General features: G+C 41.4%; 1 protein-coding gene across 4 annotated transcripts in view; it reads right to left on the bottom strand.

Annotated features, from left to right (window-relative positions):
* The window catches only part of MCM10 (minichromosome maintenance 10 replication initiation factor), a 44006-nt gene that overhangs the window by 7416 nt on the left and 19941 nt on the right, over window positions 1-16649 (bottom strand). For 2 of the 4 annotated variants that reach the window (XM_042944910.1, XM_042944909.1), the window contains exons 12-20: window positions 16002-16112; window positions 15800-15917; window positions 14353-14581; window positions 13007-13151; window positions 12259-12377; window positions 10195-10308; window positions 7921-8066; window positions 1748-1790; window positions 1551-1650 (exon numbers count right to left, since the gene is read on the bottom strand). In XM_042944910.1, the coding sequence (XP_042800844.1) occupies window positions 1567-1650; window positions 1748-1790; window positions 7921-8066; window positions 10195-10308; window positions 12259-12377; window positions 13007-13151; window positions 14353-14581; window positions 15800-15917; window positions 16002-16112 (1109 nt within the window). In that variant the 3' untranslated portion in view covers window positions 1551-1566. Of the gene's footprint in view, window positions 1-386; window positions 1651-1747; window positions 1791-7920; window positions 8067-10194; window positions 10309-12258; window positions 12378-13006; window positions 13152-14352; window positions 14582-15799; window positions 15918-16001; window positions 16113-16649 lie in introns of those variants that run through there. The other 2 variants (XM_042944911.1, XM_042944908.1) reach the window with 2 other exon arrangements.

The raw sequence follows: 16649 nt of genomic DNA, 5'->3' as shown, positions 1-16649 counted from the left end.
AGAGTAGAAATCAATAAGCTGCTTCTAAAATTTATACGGAAATGCAAAGGACCTAGAACTGCCAAAACAAATTTAAAAAAGAACAAATCTGGAGGACTAACACAGTTAGTCCTGAGCTGAAATCAAAAGTTGGATGCTTAACCGACTAAGCCACCCAGGCTCCCCCAACTTGTAATGTTTTTAAAGGCTAATATTTTAAAATGTTGAAACTCAATCTGCTGTGACAGGACATTCAGATCAACTACTTTTCTGTGAGGTACAATTTTTGTTTGCTAATCTAGATCACTGCATTCTAACTCTGTTTGGATGGCCTATGAATATATAATAAACCCTATATTGCCAACAGCTGAGTAAGGAAAAATTAAACACATGTTTTGGATTTATATAAAAGCATTTAATACATTGATAAAAAGGATAGTATTAAAAGACTGATCTCAATGATGAATTGTATCTATAATGCAAGCAACTAAGTCCCCCTTCTGGCCCACCCACCCCCTCTTATCCCTGAATACTTGAAGAAAGCATACACACAAAAGACCTCAAATGAAAGCTCCCCCAAGATCTAGAGTAACTGAGAAGTATTTAAGTGATATTTTTAAATTATTTAAAAATTAAAATCAAATTATAAAAAAGGAAGGCATTCAGCTCACCATCAACCTTTACAAGAATATTACAGTACTTCTGTACAATATACCATACACAAGGGAACGGGGACTCTAATGGCACCCTTGGTTCAAACAGGACCGTGTGTCTTTCATAGGAAGGGGATTGCTCAAGGAGCAGCCTGGAGTTCAAGTCCTCAGCAGCCACTCAGTTGTGACCTTCTTCAAATACATAACTCTGTTTCAAGCTTATGGGACAAACAAAATCTACTCTAAATGAGCCATTAAAAACCATAGTTTTGAGTACTACAATATTGTAAAAGCATAGAGAACCATCTAGATATGAATTAAATGCCACATGATTCAGTGAATTAATCAATTTGAAAAAACAAGAAAGAGGTAACAACAGAAATGAAAGAAGGAACCTGGCCTTAATATCAATATATCAAGACTATGTCAATGGTGACTATAATTATCTATATGGTAAAGATAATTTATTTTTTCTAGGAAACATTATTTGTAGAATTTGAGTCCTAAAAGATACACTTCAAAATCATTTACTCCAAGCCCCCTCATTTTCCAGATGGGAAAACTGAAGCCTGGAAGCTAAATTAATTCTTTTGCCTCTGTGCGTCCATGCAAATATTAGAACCTTATTCCGGTAAAGAAGCAACACTGGACACTCTATAACCCAAGACACATAGTTTCTGGGCAAAGAATTTGCATGAATGGAGCCATCAGTAGTGAGAACAGGGAAGACGATGGTTTTTTGATTTACCAATGAAAAGCCAGCGTTAAATTTGGCGTTAAGCCAACCCGAAACAAAATAGGAAGGCAGAACGTGTAGGCGTAACACATGTTTGGACTGTGCCAATCAGAACCTGGGTGATACAGAGCCAACACCCTTGCCCCTCCAGACCCACAAGAAGTAACATAGGTCGTGGGTACCTGTTTGAAGTTAGGGCTATTTAAGGCTATTCAGAAATTTGGCATGTTCTTCTCCTCTTGGTAACAGGGTTTCGCCTCCTATCTTTGGGCCTGTTTTTTCCTAGAAAAATGAAAACAGTTTAGTAAAAAAAAAAAAAAAAATGGGTCAACATTATTTGCATGGGTCACTAAAATCGGTCACCTTGCAAATGACCTACCTTTAGCATTCCATCTCGTTCCCATTTGAAGAGGCCACAATTACTGAAACAAGAAAAGATCGGATTTACTCAGTGGTGAGGCACAGGCAGATACATAGAGACAATGGGGTTCGCTGCACTCACAGGAAGAGTATCTGCCATTCAAACAAGCTGATCAAGGTAACACTCATAATTATGGGCTAAGTTCTAAAGCTACTGAAAATACACACTCCGAAGATATGAGAAACAGCCTTCAAATCTATAAAAAGCTAGAGCTTTCAGACATGGAACATCAAATGAAAGCAGAACAGCGTATGTTCACTGCAGGTGATGAGCACAAGCTTGGTTTCTCCTGACGGGCATCAGGAAGAGACTAAGAAAAGGAAGCTAGCCTTCTGACACCATACAGTCTAGAGCTTTCCCCGTCCCCTTTTCTGGAACTAAAAGTTTGTGATAAGAAACTTCTTATTGTCCTTCTGGTCTGGACAATCTTTCCCCCTTTTTCAAACCTAAAGATGTGTACTCTCTTATTGTTCAAAGGGCCTAGAGACCCTTGTTCTCATTTTTTTAACATGGTGAGGGAGCCCAACCCTGAGAAGAGATGAGGCTACTACAGAGAAAACTTATTTAAAACAAATATTTTTAAATATTTATTTATTTTTGAGAGAGAGAGAGAGAGAGAGAGAGAGCGAGCCAGCAAGTGGGGGAAGGGGGAGACACACACACACACACACACACACACACACACACACACAGAATCTGAAGCAGGCTCCAAGTTCTGAGCTGTCAGCACAGCCCCCAACGCGGGGCTTGAACCTACAGGTGGTGAGCTGAAGTCAGACACTTAACTGACTGAGCCACCCAGGTGCCCCAAGAAAACTTATTTTTATACAAAGTTCACTCTGCTGAAATAGGCAAAACAAATACAATCAACTCATGGAAATATGGCTTCCGGTACCCTTGGATTTGAGATGCTCTAGGGCATAGGGATTGCCCTATACCTGCCCCATTCTTCCTCCTGAAAATCTAGACTCTGTTCCTGCCCTGAGAGTCAGCATGCCAGTGGCCTTGGCTCTAACCCTCTCCACCACCTTCCCTGTCTAAAGATTGCCTCAATATCTGTTGAGAGAAATTTTCTAGACTACTTGTAGATCAATGACAAAATTGTATATAAAAAATTCTAGTCAGGGGTCGGTAAATTACAACCCATGGACCAAATCCAGCCTGCCACCTGTTTTTATAAATTAAATTTTATTTGAACACAGCCATGTCCTTTTGCTTCTATATTACCTGTGGTTGCTTTTGAGCTATAACACCTAGTAGAGTAGTTATGAAACAGACCATCTGGTTCATGAAATGTAACATTTAGTATCTGGCCTTTGACAGAAAAAGGTTGCCCTCTTCTACTCTAGATCAAGAATTGACAAGACAGGGGCGCCTGGGTGGCTCAGTCAGTTGAGCGTCCGACTTCAGCTCAGGTCACGATCTCATGGACCGTGAGTTCGAGCCTCGCGTCGGGCTCTGGGCTGATGGCTCAGAGCCTGGAGCCTGCTTCCAGTTCTGTGTCTCCCTCTCTCTCTGCCCCTCCCCCGTTCATGCTCTGTCTCTCCCTGTCTCAAAAATAAATAAACGTTAAAAAAAAAAAAAAAAAAAAAAAAAAGAATTGACAAGACAAAGTCCAGAAAAACAGTTGTTACAAAAATAACAGCAACCACCTGGAGGATGAAAAAGCATCTTAAAAAAAAGTTTATTTTGAGAGAAAGCGAGAGCGAGAGCGAGAGAGAGAATGTGCCCTAGCTAGAGAGGGGCAGAAAGAGAGAGAGACAGAGACAGAGAGAGAGAGAGAGAGAGAGAGCGAGAAAATCACAAGCAGGCTCTGCACTATCAGTGTGGAGCCCGATTGAAGGTTTGAACTCATGAACTTGCGAGATAGATCACACAACCTGAGCCAAAATCAAGAGTCGGACGTTTAACCTATTGAGCCATCCAGGCACCCCAGGATGAAAAAGCATCCTGTTCTTCCATTTGTGAGTTGTACCTACTGCTTATTAACAGAATTTTTCTGGTACTCAAATGTTTTACATAAGCTCTTGCTATTAAAATATGTGGCAGAAGTCAAGTATCAATACACAGATAAATACTTAAACACTCATACAAATTCTGTCCTTTAAGGATAATCCAATAAAGTCAGAAATTTAAAAAAAGAAAAAGATGGCTAAAAATCAATCCCATATATTTGAAAATTAAACATTACTGACGCTTAGGTCAAACAGGAAGTCATCAAAGGCATTAAAGAAATAATACACTCAGGGGCACTTGGGTGGCTCAGTTGGTTAAGCGTCCGACTCTTGATTTTGGCTCCAGTCATGATCTCACGGTTTGTGGGAACAAGGTCCACATTGGGCTCCGTGCTGACAGCATAGAGCCTGCTTGGGATTCTATCTGTCCTCTCTCTCTGCCCCTCCCTCTACTCGTGCGGGTGCATGCGCTCTCTTTCAAAATAAATAAACATTAAAAATAAATAAATTAGATCTCAAACAACCGAATTTTACACCTTGAGGAGCTAGAAAAAAAAAAGAACTAGGCCCAAAGTTAGCAGAAGGAAGAAAGTAACAAAGATCAGAAGAAAATAGAGACCAGAAAGCAATAGAAAAGAGAGAGATTAAGAGCTGATTCTTTGAAAAGATAAACAAAATTGACAAACCTTTAGCTAGACTAAGAAAAAAAAGAAGACTCAAATAAAATTAGAAATCAAAGAGGAGACATTAAAACATACTACAGGGGCCCCTGGGTGGCTCAGTCGGTTGAACATCTCACTTTGGCTCAGGTCATGATCTTGCAGTTCGTGAGTTTGAGCCCCGCGTCGGGCTCTGTGCTAACAGCTCTGAGCCTGGAGCCTGCTTCAGATTCTGTGTCCCCCTCTCTCTCCACCCCGCCCCTGGGTGCTCTCTCTCTGTCTTTCAAAAATGAATAAACCTAAAAAAAAAAAAAATTAAAACATACTACAGAAATGCACAGGATTGGGGCACCTGGGTGGTTCAGTTGGTTGAGCGTCCGACTTCAGCTCAGGTCATGATATCACGGTCCATGAGTTTGAGTCCCACATCAGGCTTGCTGCTATCAGCTCAGAGCCTGCTTCAAATCCTCTGTCCCCCCTCTCTCTCTGCCCCTCCCCAGCTTGTGTTTTCTTTCTCTCTCCCTCTCTCTCTCAAAAATAAATAAAAACATTACAAGAACAAAAAAACAGAATCATGAAAGATCTATGAAAGATTATATGCCAACAAATTACATAACCTAGAAGAAATAGATGTATTTCTAGAAACCTAAGACTGAATGAAAAAGAAACTGAAAATCTGAACAGACCAATAATGAATAAAGACATTGAATCAGTCATCAAAAAAAACCTCCCAACACTGAAAACTCCAGGACCAGATGGCTTCAATGGATAATTCTACCAAACATTTAAAGAATTAACACTAATCCTCCTGAAACTTTCAAAATATTGAGGAGGAGGGAATAGTTCCAAACACTATGAAACTAGCATCACTTTGATGCCAAAACCAGATAAGGATACCACAAGAAAATCAAAAGGTAGACAATATCTCTGATGAATACAGATGCAAAAATTCTCAACAACACATTAGCAAATCATATTCAAGAACACATTAAAAGGATTTATATACAACAACCAAGTGGGATTTATCCCTGTGATGCAAGGAGGGTTCAACATATGCAAATCAATAAATGTAATATATCACATTAATAAAATGAAAATAAAAATCACATAATCATCTCGATACACAGGAAGCTTTTCACAAAATACAACACCCTTTCATGATAAAAATCCTTCACAGACTGGGTGTAGAAGGAACACATTAATAAGGTCTCAAACTCACAGCTAACATTATACTCAACGGTGATAAAATGAAAGCATTTCCTCTAAGATCAGGAACAAGACAAGGATGCCCACTCTCACCACTCCTATTCAGTAGAGCACTGGAAGTCTTAGCTAGAGAAATTAGGCAAGACAAAGAAATAAACAGCATCCAAATTGGAAAAGAAGTAAAATTGTTGCTTTTTGCTGATGATACAATCTTATATATATATAGAAAATCCCAGAGATCAAAAAACTGTTGGAGTTATTAATCAATGATTTCAGTAGGGCAGCAGGATATACAATCAACATAGCAGAAATCAACTGCATTCCTTTACACCTGAAAAAGAAATTTAAAAAAAAAAAAAAAATCCCATTCACAATAGCATCAAAAAAAAAAAAAAAAAAAAAAAATTAAAGGCTTGGTAATAAATTTAACCAAGGAAGTGAATGGAAATCTACAAGACTTTCCTGAAAGAAACTGAAGACACAAATGAATGGAGATACCCTAAGTTCATGGATCTGAAAAAGTTAATATTGTTATAATGGCCATACTACCCAAAGCCATGTACAAGAGATTTAATGCAATCCCCATCAAAATACCAAAGGCATTTTTCAAAAAAAGAAGAAACAACCCTAGTATTTGTGGAGACCCAGAAGACCCTGAATAGCCAAAGCAGTGCTGAGAAAAAAAGAACAAAGATGGAGGTATCATGCTTACAGATTTCAAACTATACTAGAAAGCCACAGTAATAAAAATAATACGGTACTGGCACAAAAAATAGATACAGCGACCAATAAAACAAAATAGAAAGCACAGATCTTTCCATATATATAGTTAATTAATGTTTCAACTAATATTGAACAAGGGGCCAAGGATACCCAATGGGGAAAGGATAGTCTCTTCAACAAACAGTGCTGGGGATGCTGTAAAAACACACACAGAACAATGAAATTGGACCATTATCACACCTCCCTCACAAAAACTAACTTGAAATGAATGAAATACTTAAACGTTAAGACATAAAACTCCTAGAAGAAAATGTAGAAAAAGCTCATTGATACTGGTCTTGGCAATGATTTTTTTTAAACATGATGCCAAAACCTCAAGCAACAAAAGCAGAAGTCAATAAATAGGACCACATCAAACTTGAAAGCTTCCTCTACACGGTGAAATTAACAAGAAGCAAAATGAAAAGACAGCCTACAGCACTGGAGAAAATGTTTACAAGCCATTTATCAGCCAAGAGGTTAATTTCCAAAATATGCAAAGTCAGTCAAGAAATGGAAGCCCACTATCATCACTGCTATTTAACATGGTATTGGAGGTCTGGCTAACCCGATCAAGAAAGAGATAGAGGGTGTAAGAGTGGGAACAAAATAGGTAAAATCATCTTTATTTGTGGATGATCAACTACGTAGAGAAATCAACAAATTACTGGAATAAGAGTTCGATAAGCTTGCCAGGGGCAAGATCAACTTATAAAAAAAGTAGTAACAGTTCTCTACACCAACAACAAGCAACTAGAAACTATGCTGGGAAATAAGTTGCCATTCAGAGTATCAGTGAAAACTATGACACATCTAAGAATTAATTAAGAATACTCAACATCTCAGTGGAGACCATTTTAAAAATCAATAAAAGCCATAGAGGAGGAGATGAATAAATGGAAAGATACTCCATGATCTTAAAAAATGGATGACTTCATATGTAAAAGCCATAAGTCCCCACAAAACTATTTGATTCATTTAACGTGATCCTAATCAGGGATTCTACTTCTGAGTGGGATGGTCCTTTAGATCAGTGCTCTGAAAACAACTAGTAAAAGGGAATCAAACACAGATATCCCGATACAGATACCAACCACTCTTGGAGAGCCCCAATCTCCATCAACAGTTCTGCTAGTGGTCTTCCACCGAGGCAAGACCCAGACCCTCAGCTTCCCATCTGCCCGCCTAGAGTCTGCCAATGCTCCCAGGCAAAAGTGGCCACAAAAATTAGCTCATTGCTCTCGGGTTCTACCCCAGTTCTGGTTCCCTCGTTCTTGTCCCAGGAACTGTAGTACCTTCAGAGAAATGACTTCTGTTTTTCACTGAACAAACATTTGTGAGTACCCACTGTGGGCTGAGCATTGTACTAAGTAGCAGGGATACAGCAGCGAAGAAGGTGGGGTCCCTTCCCACCAAGAGATTTTAGGGATAGCTGGGAGCTCAATGAGGCACAGAAATAAGGCCTGAAGCTCAAAAAGGATCGTTCAATGTTCCAGTAGAACGGCATCACAAAGGAACTGGAGAAAGGTTCAAGAATCAATTCTCCTACCTGCAGTGCTTTTTGGGGAGCCGGTCAAGGGAGATACTTCTGTTTCCACAGGGACACTTGAAAAACCTCTTTAGGCCGTCATGCCAGTGATAGTCGTGCTGCTCACTGACGCAGGTCTCCAAAGGCTTGAAGTGGGTGTAGGCACACTGCATGAAACCAACAGGAGGGCACACATCTGGTCAGGAGCTTGGGAGGAGAAACTGGCTAGCTGCTAGGAGGGCAATCTGTTCCATGAGGATTTCCCGTTTCTCACCACCAGCCAGACAGCTGGGAGCAGAGAAACCACCTTAACTACTAGTTGTGAGGACCCCTGTGGTTTCTGGAGTCCTGCGTAATGATGCCACTTCCCCTCCTGTTGGCCACAAGTGCTGGTCAGGCATCAAGTACATAATAACTTTCTGGAACATCAAGACAACAGTAAGGGAAGAACAAAAGCAGTGGAAACCTCTCAATAGCTTCATCGGGTCTGTCCTAAATTCACTGCAGTTGCTCGGTTATAGGATGACACTGGGGCCTCTTCAGTAGCCCTTTTGTTTCTTCTTAAAAGGCCTCAGAGAAGTACTTAAGATTATTCCTATTTGTCTTTCATAAGCAGCAAAACCAAGACAGAGATATGAAGTCACTCACTTGTAATTTTGACCCTCAAAAGTGTTGAAGAGAATAGGGAACAACAAGCAGCATCGAGACTAAGGAACAGAATGTCCCCAGCACATGGGAAGCCCTCCCCGTGCCCTGTCTAGGCACTGCTCCACTCGCACCCCAGGGGTAATCACTACCCTGCTTTCGAACAGCAAACATTGGTCTGCCTGGTTTTGTACTCTGTATAAATGGAACTGTAGGATACATTAAAAAAAAAAAAAAAAAAAAAAAAGAAGGAAATGGTGGGTGAACATCACAACAGGTGCTGGGACACAGCAACGTGATTTCTGGTAATCAGAATCTAGATAAGTGACTTTTGGTTCTGAGCCTCAGAAAGCGCAGAGCAGAGTGGTATGCAGAATAGCACCGCCCCCCTGAGACATACACCCCCTATCCCTGGGGAACCCGTGGGCACGTCAGGTTACACGGCAAAGGTGGATCAGGGTCGTTGACCATAAGATTGGGAATCGATCCTGGATTTTCAGGTGGGCCCAATGGAATCACAAGGGCTTTTAAAAGTGAAGGTGGGAATCCACAGGGAGGAGGTCAGAGGATGTGACTGGGGGGCTCTGAAGATGGAGGAAGGGATTGCAAGCCCAAGAACACGGGTGGGATCTAGAAGCTGGGAAAGGCCAGGTAACAGATCCTCCCCTCGAACCTCCAGAAGGAATGCAGTCCTGCCACACCTGGATTTTAGCTCCGTGAGACCCACAGAGACTTCTGGCTGACAGAAATGCAAGATAATAAAGCTGTGTTGTTTAAACTATCAAGTTAGTGGTTATTTGTCAGGGAAGCAACAGAAAACTAACACACCAGCTATATCCCTAGGTTTGCTGTTTTGTCAGAGTAAAAGTTGTTACCTGAGCTAAAATTATTCTGAACTTTCTCAAGGAAGCCCTGCCTTTTGGTGACAGCTGGCTCCGGGCTGTCCCCTAAATGTAAAGCAGAGTCTACGGTTTGAAAAGGGATAGAGAAAATCGTACTGGATGAACTAAGTCTCTTTCTCCTCTTGTAAGTGCTTACGAGGGGGATTAGCGAAGCGGTATAAAGTGAGTGCTGATGGCAGGATACTGTTCTGCAAGAACTTTTTTTGGTCCTATTTTACTAATGTTGAAGGACAGGAGATTCACCGTTTTCTAAGAGACTAAGGGTAAAAATTCTACAAAGAATATAACGCAATTTACACTTTGCCTTCAAATTCAATTTAGTAGGTTAAGCCCTGAGTAGAAAGAGGCAATAATAGTTGATCATAACATGTAATGCCAAAGGAAATCGTTCAGGCAAGGTCCCAGGACTGAACTGTGGACTGAGGGTGTGCTAGAAACTTGAGAAGGACACAGAAGAATATATGGGGTCCGATGGACAAAGGGGAAGAGAAGTCTGTAAAACCAGGAACTGAGGTCAGATGAGAGAAGACTGTCACCACCAATGCTCTGCCACCAGAGCCAGGAGGCCAAGTCGGCAGGCAGCCAGGCCCTTGGCTGTTGTGAGCAGTTTGGTTTCCAATCTAATGAAATGACCCAGGCAGGACTCTGGTCACAAGACATGGCCCCATATCCCACAATCTCTCTATGTTCTGCTGAGTCACAGCAGCTCAAAACAGAGCCCAAGGTTAGAACCATCTCCCCCACTCACCGTCTTGCATGTTACTACTCGACATTTCACTTCTCTGATGCTTCTCATCTTTTCTTCCATTTGTTCTTTTTTCACCAGTGGCTCAAAATAGCGTTCCTGCAGCTCAGCCTCTGCCTGGAATGACAAGGCACACAGAAGACCTTGTACCAAATCCAACACATACTCAAGGCACCAGTTCAGTAATAATAAAAACTGAAAAGCCAAGCTAACCATTATGAGGACATCTGATAAGACCTCAATGAACTGCAAACCAAAAGACAATCAAAAGTAGACACAAGCTCTTAATTTTCCAGAAAACAGTGGGAAAGCATCCATGACTAAGAAACAGAACATGTCAAATGTAAACCAAAAGAGAATCATTTCTAGTGTTCCAATATAGACTCAAGCTATGTAAGGTATTCAGTGCCTCCCCACTTGGCAGCCCAGTCTATTCGATACTATTTTCCGGACCAAGCACTTGGCCGGAGTAATCCCTGGTTGTTTGGACTAACAGGGAGTAGGCAGGAGGGCAGAGAGATATTTACAGCAGAATGTGGTCACAGCTCTGCAGTTGGAGCAGCTACACAGGGCCCAAGGCCTTTGGTGGCCACAGAGGCAAAGACCTCAGCTCTGCAGCCTTCCTGGGCTGGCTCGAGCATCTCTCCGGACCAAGTTTCAGGTCTAGTAGAATGGTGGGATATTTAACTGTCTCGTGAGTCAGTAGTTTATCAAAAGAGCGGAGTATTCAGAGTATTGACACTAAATAAGGACAGAAACTGTCCCCGTGAGGACACTGTGAAAACTGGTGGGAGTACTTTTTTTTGTTACCCCAGTGATACCTACTTCTGCTACTTGCAGGGACTAGGGATGCTATACCTGTGGTGTACAACAGTCCCTCTACATCAAGGGATTCTTCTGACTATTCTAGACGGCACCCATGTGGATGAAAAACCCAGTTAGAACTCTCAAACCTAATTGCTTTATAAACAACTCTACAATAGGGGCACCTGGGTGGCTCAGTTGGTTAAGCATCTGACTTTGGCTCAGGTCATGATCTCATGGGTCATGAGTTTGAGCCCCATGTTGGGCACTGTGCTGACAGCTCAGAGCCTGGAGCCTGCTTTGGGTTCTGTCTCCCCCTCTCTCTCTCCCCACTCACACTCTGACTCTCTCTCAAAAATAAACATTAAAAAAATAATTAAAAAAAATTGAAGAACACTACAGTATTTGTGCATGGTTCAGATATCCATTGAATATTCCAAGAATACAACTGGACAACTCTTCTGTATATAGAAGAACAACTGTAGTTTGTTATCTTCTAAAGGTTCCTGGGTTATTCATGGCTTAAACACACACAACACACACACACACACACACACACACACACACACACACACACACACACACAATCAAAGAAAGAGACCCATGGTATTTAAGTGACCAAAAGACCACACCGAGAGTCTTCATTTCTACTTGTTTCATTTACATTTATCATCCACCCCTCCGACAACTTCTACTTCATTATTTTTCCTGGGATAGTTGTGCCTACACATTTATATAACAAAATACATATATTTTTAATATAACCCCCTCCCCCCTTTTCACATTATACGTAGGATATTATACTGATATCCTTGAAGTTTCTAGTTAGGTAATTTATATTATCCAAGAATTTTATTTCAGGATAATAAAGGAGCAATCCAAAATGTGAGGCATTGGAAGCAACTATGCCCAATGGGTTGTTATCTACTGATTTACAGTATTTGAAAAGCCAATGGAAAAATATTTGAATGGAAAAAAATCCCTTCCCATAAGGCAAGGCAGGAAATAATAGCGGTGAACCGCCTAAATGTTCCTTCAAAGCCATTAACTACAAGACAACATTTTTATAATACTGAGGCCCATTAAAACAATGTTACATGATATTCTTCAATTCAAGGACAAAGGCAAAGCTAAATTCTATCAGAAATATTCCTGCTCTTCGAAGTCAACTCAGACATATAACTACGTCTCGGGTGAGTCCCACAATAAAAAGCCTCAAGTCTGAAGGTCGTCTGTGTCATCTTTGACCTTTTGGGCTCTTACCTCTCTTAGAACCCCTGTGTGCTTCGACTTCGCTTTTAGAATTTTCTGAAATTCATCAGATTCCAGGTAGGCAAGTTGTTCTCTTCTTTTTTTCCTGGCAGGCTCCAACTCATCTTCAGCTAGAGCAGAAAGGAAAAACGATGGTCATTACAGAGGAATTTCAGGAAGCCAGTGAACCTCATGGACTCAGCTACCCCTGTCCTCTCCCTCTCTGCCTAACAGGCCCTTCAAACCTAATTTACCCCACTAGGTACCAACAGAGGGAAACTCTTAAGGAGTGAGGCTGAAAAGGAGAGCCTAGAATATGAGGTATGGCAGATTTGACCACTGAATTAGAATCTCTTTTCCACCTTAAAATAGGAGCTCTGATGACAGGAAACATCAACAAAAATCCTTTTTACAAATTGATGGTAAAATGTCACTGCCAACTTCAGAGTTTTAAAAATAAAAACAGGGCAATTTGCTAAGAAATTATGCTCCTTTCAAAGCAAATCTTTATACTAATATATCTGTGCAAAGATCCAGTGAGAAACCTTTTTCCAAGCTCTTAGATTGTGCCTAATTTCATTTCAATTTAATGCGATTATAGAAAACGGTCAGTTCCAGTTGTCAAAATTCTATCTAGGTGTTGTAGAGAGGTAAATTTAAGTAAAACAATGACTTTTGATATCAGGGATGATGGTTATAGTTTAGAACATCTCCTTACAGATGGCTTCATTCCCACTGTTAACTCTGAAATCCACCGTACCTTGAGGAGAAAATGTGTTGTTCTTTTCTACACGTTCCTTCACTTCCAGGACATCCTGGGGGTCCTTCTGCTTCTTTTTAATGCCGTTTGGATCTGTTTTTGTAAGAAGCTGACCTTTTGCCCTTAATTTGGTTATAGCAGCTAACTAGAAGAAAAGAGGAGATAAAAATCTTAAAGATGAGACGGGTATCTGTGATCCTAAATCCTTTTTCTAGTTATTAGCCAGTGAATTCTGTTCTCACATACAAATTGGCAAAATAGATCTTCTCTTTGCTTAGCGTTATTAACCCGATTATTAAAATTTTAAAGCATGGAGACAGGTCTATGAGCTAATAAATAAAGTTTCAGTTTATTTAAATATCAATAGTTTCATATCAGCTACACTGTGGGCTTCAAAACCCATAGAGGAATCACATAAACATTTTGGAAGTTTGTTTTAGAATCAGACGGAACGAGGGGCGCCTGTGTGGCTCAGTCGGTTAAGCATCCAAGTCTTGATTTCGGTTCAGGTTACGATCTAAAGGTTCATGGGATCAGGTCCCATGTCGGGCTCTGCACTGATAGTGCGGAGCCTGCTTGGGATTCTCTCTCCCGCTCTCTCCCTGCCCCTCCCCTGTTCACGCTTTCTCTCAAAATAAATAACAAAAAAAGAATCAGAATTAGGATAGAATTTTAGCTCTGCCACTTACTAGTTTGTAACCTTATGCAAATTAACGTCTCAGCCTTTATAACATGGAGATGTTTTCCTAGGCTGTGTGGATAGAATGAGAGAATGCATGCAAAGCATGAACCTATACACAGAACATGGCATGTGTGTGTCGATCACAGGTACATGCGCAATTATTATCATTATTCTTACTGCAGATACAGCTTTGGCTTATAACTAGCTTTTGCCCTTCATGTGGTATAGCTACTAACTAGAACAAAGAGAAGACAGGCTCAAGTTGGGGCTCAGAGTGACTCAGGAAGTGGAGAGGTGAGGTTCTGAGCACTCTCGACTCCTACGTCGATCAGAGTGACTTAGCTCTTGCGTAAGAGTTCTTTTAAAGAAGGATTCTTCAAACCACCATTTTACAGTCTTGCCTCAGTAATTCCTAGTTTGTCTCTCTCAGGCCAGTGTTTACGCAATGTCTTTTAGCCGTGTAAGGAACAGCGCTGAGAACAGGTTAACATTAAATTAATGGCATTATGTTGATACCATCATCACTTAAAATTCCTTTGACTCTGATTATCATGATCAATAAAAAGCTATTACTGTCTTTCCTGGTCATAGATGTATAAAGTCTGCAACTCCAGTCATGTCCTACAGAATGCAAATTCAAATGGTGAAAAAAGATGTCACTTACCTTTTTGGCTTCTGCTAAAGCACTCAGTTTTGGTCTTGGTGGCGGGGACTCATCAAAAAATAGAACATCATCTCCTTCTGAGATGCCTCGCCCAAGCTTGGGCATCGGTGTGGCTGGTGTTCCTTCCAGGCTGGGGAACTCAGCCCCCATTTGTGGAGACCAAGAAGGGGCCCGTTGAGAAGAGGGTGGCACAGCCAGGCTTTCGAACCCACTTGAGCTTTGGAGAAATCTTTAAAGAAATATGCAGTCACACAATGTGCAGACTGGCAGACCGCAGGCAGGGGAGCAGCTGGTAAGTAGCTGTTGTAAAATAACTCCCCTCCTTGGTCAGTAATTCAGATTAGCACACAGGAAGAAAAACGTTGGCTTTACTAACTCTGGTTTAATTGATTTTTCATAGAATACGATCACTGTTTTACCAATTTAGAACTGATTACTATTTTTGCCAACGAGCTTTCTAGCAAGTGCCTCTACAGAACGCAGCCTTGCAGGTGAGATGTGGGCCACCCAGGCGCCCCAACGGTAATACCTTTAAAAGGAAAGCACTCCCTATTTCACACAAGGCCACGACTCCCATGTATCTATTTAGCTCGTGTGTATGTAGCTACATGACGCACGCATCTAAAGATATTCCATCAGCAGCTCAAACTCACCTGCCTGAGGCCAAATGATTGCTCAGATTTTTCCAAAGAATTTCCTCTGGACTTTCCTGTTCATTAAACCACTGCCTTTCAGTGGCCCAGATTTGGGACAGTGTAATGGTTCAAACCAGAGCAGAACAGGTGTGAGTCCAAACCTGGCTCCATCAACCACCTGCTCTCTGGCGCTCAGTTGTATCACCCACAAAATGAGCATAAGAGCACCTCACAGATCATGGTAAGGGCCGCGTGAGGCACTGTATTTATGCAGGACACAGCATGGCGCTCCATACCCACTGAGCATCTGTGAACCTCGCTCTTATCACTGTTCTGAGAACCTGAGTTCAAGATCCTTTGACGTGTTCACCTTCTGTACCCATTTCTACTTGCTTTTGCCTCTAAAAGGACGCCACTTCCCCTGCCTCATTTTCATCATTTACCTGAACAACTGCAAAATTTACTCACTGGCTTTGCCTGTACTTACGACACTAATTGTGGCAAAACTAAAGAATGAGAGGGAACACGTCGCCCTGCACAAAACCCTCTGCAAGTGTTTCTTTCTCTTCTTCTTGGGATGGTAATTACTATAACCTGTGCCACCTGGTCTCAGATTCTCTGCATGAGTCAGAAATCTAGAACTTAAAATGTTTTCTTCTTAGGTTAGGTTAAAATTGTTTTTAAACTTTCAAACTTAAAAAAAGGTAGCTAACCATCCAAAACCTGAAGGCACACGTTGGAAATCTATTAAGACACTCTGAGAATCCCTGAGATGAGTTATCTAAACAGAGTATTAAACCTATCCTTCTTACCGTTTCTGTATTTCTTCTGATCTCTTTTTCCTCATCTCCAGCATGTGCTGTTTCTGCTGCTTCAAGAGGGCTGATGCCGAGACAGACTGGAAAGCGGGTTTCAGGCTCCCCGTCAGCCCTAAAACACAAGCCATAGGCTGAGGCGCTCCGAGGGGCCGTGGGGATGCAGTGTGGGCACCAGAGAGGGGAAGGCTGACTCTACCTGATGACCTGGCTTTGGCTAAATGTTGTTTCAAGTTTCTGGCTCCAAATGTAGGCAAGTCCATCAGTTCCCTGAATTCCTCAGAGCAAGACAAGCTTTTCTGATGTATTCCTGGAATATACAAACATCAGCTTTAGAGGACTCTAGTTCAGACAGTTTGAGGTCAAGTGATGTCACTTTCTTTGTCCTTATTTTTACAGTAGGCTCCACGCTCAACATGGGGCTTGAACTCACAACCCTGAGGTCAAGAGTGCTGTGCTCTACTGAATGAGCCAGCCGGGTGCCCCTCGTGATATCGCTTTTTAAGCTCCAGATTCACAACTCAGTTGTTTGTAAATGAAGTAGGTGGAAGGCCAAAAGAAAAAAGAATCCTTAGTCTCTAATATGAGACTAGTAGGACTTTGAGGACAGAACAGATAAATCTTATTTCTAGTGATGATTAGAACACCGGTGTCTGTGGGCTCATTTCATACATAACATCTGGCACGTGCACAATGGGTATGGTCTGTGCTGGGCCCTCACCACTGTTAGGAACAAAGCCCCAAGTGAGAAGGGCAGAGGTGCCATTCTTTGACTTAGACTTGTTTTAATGAAAAGGTAACTGATGGGTTTGAGCAGGAACCGGATACTACAGATTCTAATGCTGGA

This window comes from Panthera leo, chromosome B4 (genome assembly GCF_018350215.1).
Source record: "Panthera leo isolate Ple1 chromosome B4, P.leo_Ple1_pat1.1, whole genome shotgun sequence".
In the NCBI taxonomy this organism is placed as follows: Eukaryota; Metazoa; Chordata; class Mammalia; order Carnivora; family Felidae; genus Panthera; species Panthera leo.
This window is presented reverse-complemented; position numbering and strand designations above follow the sequence as displayed.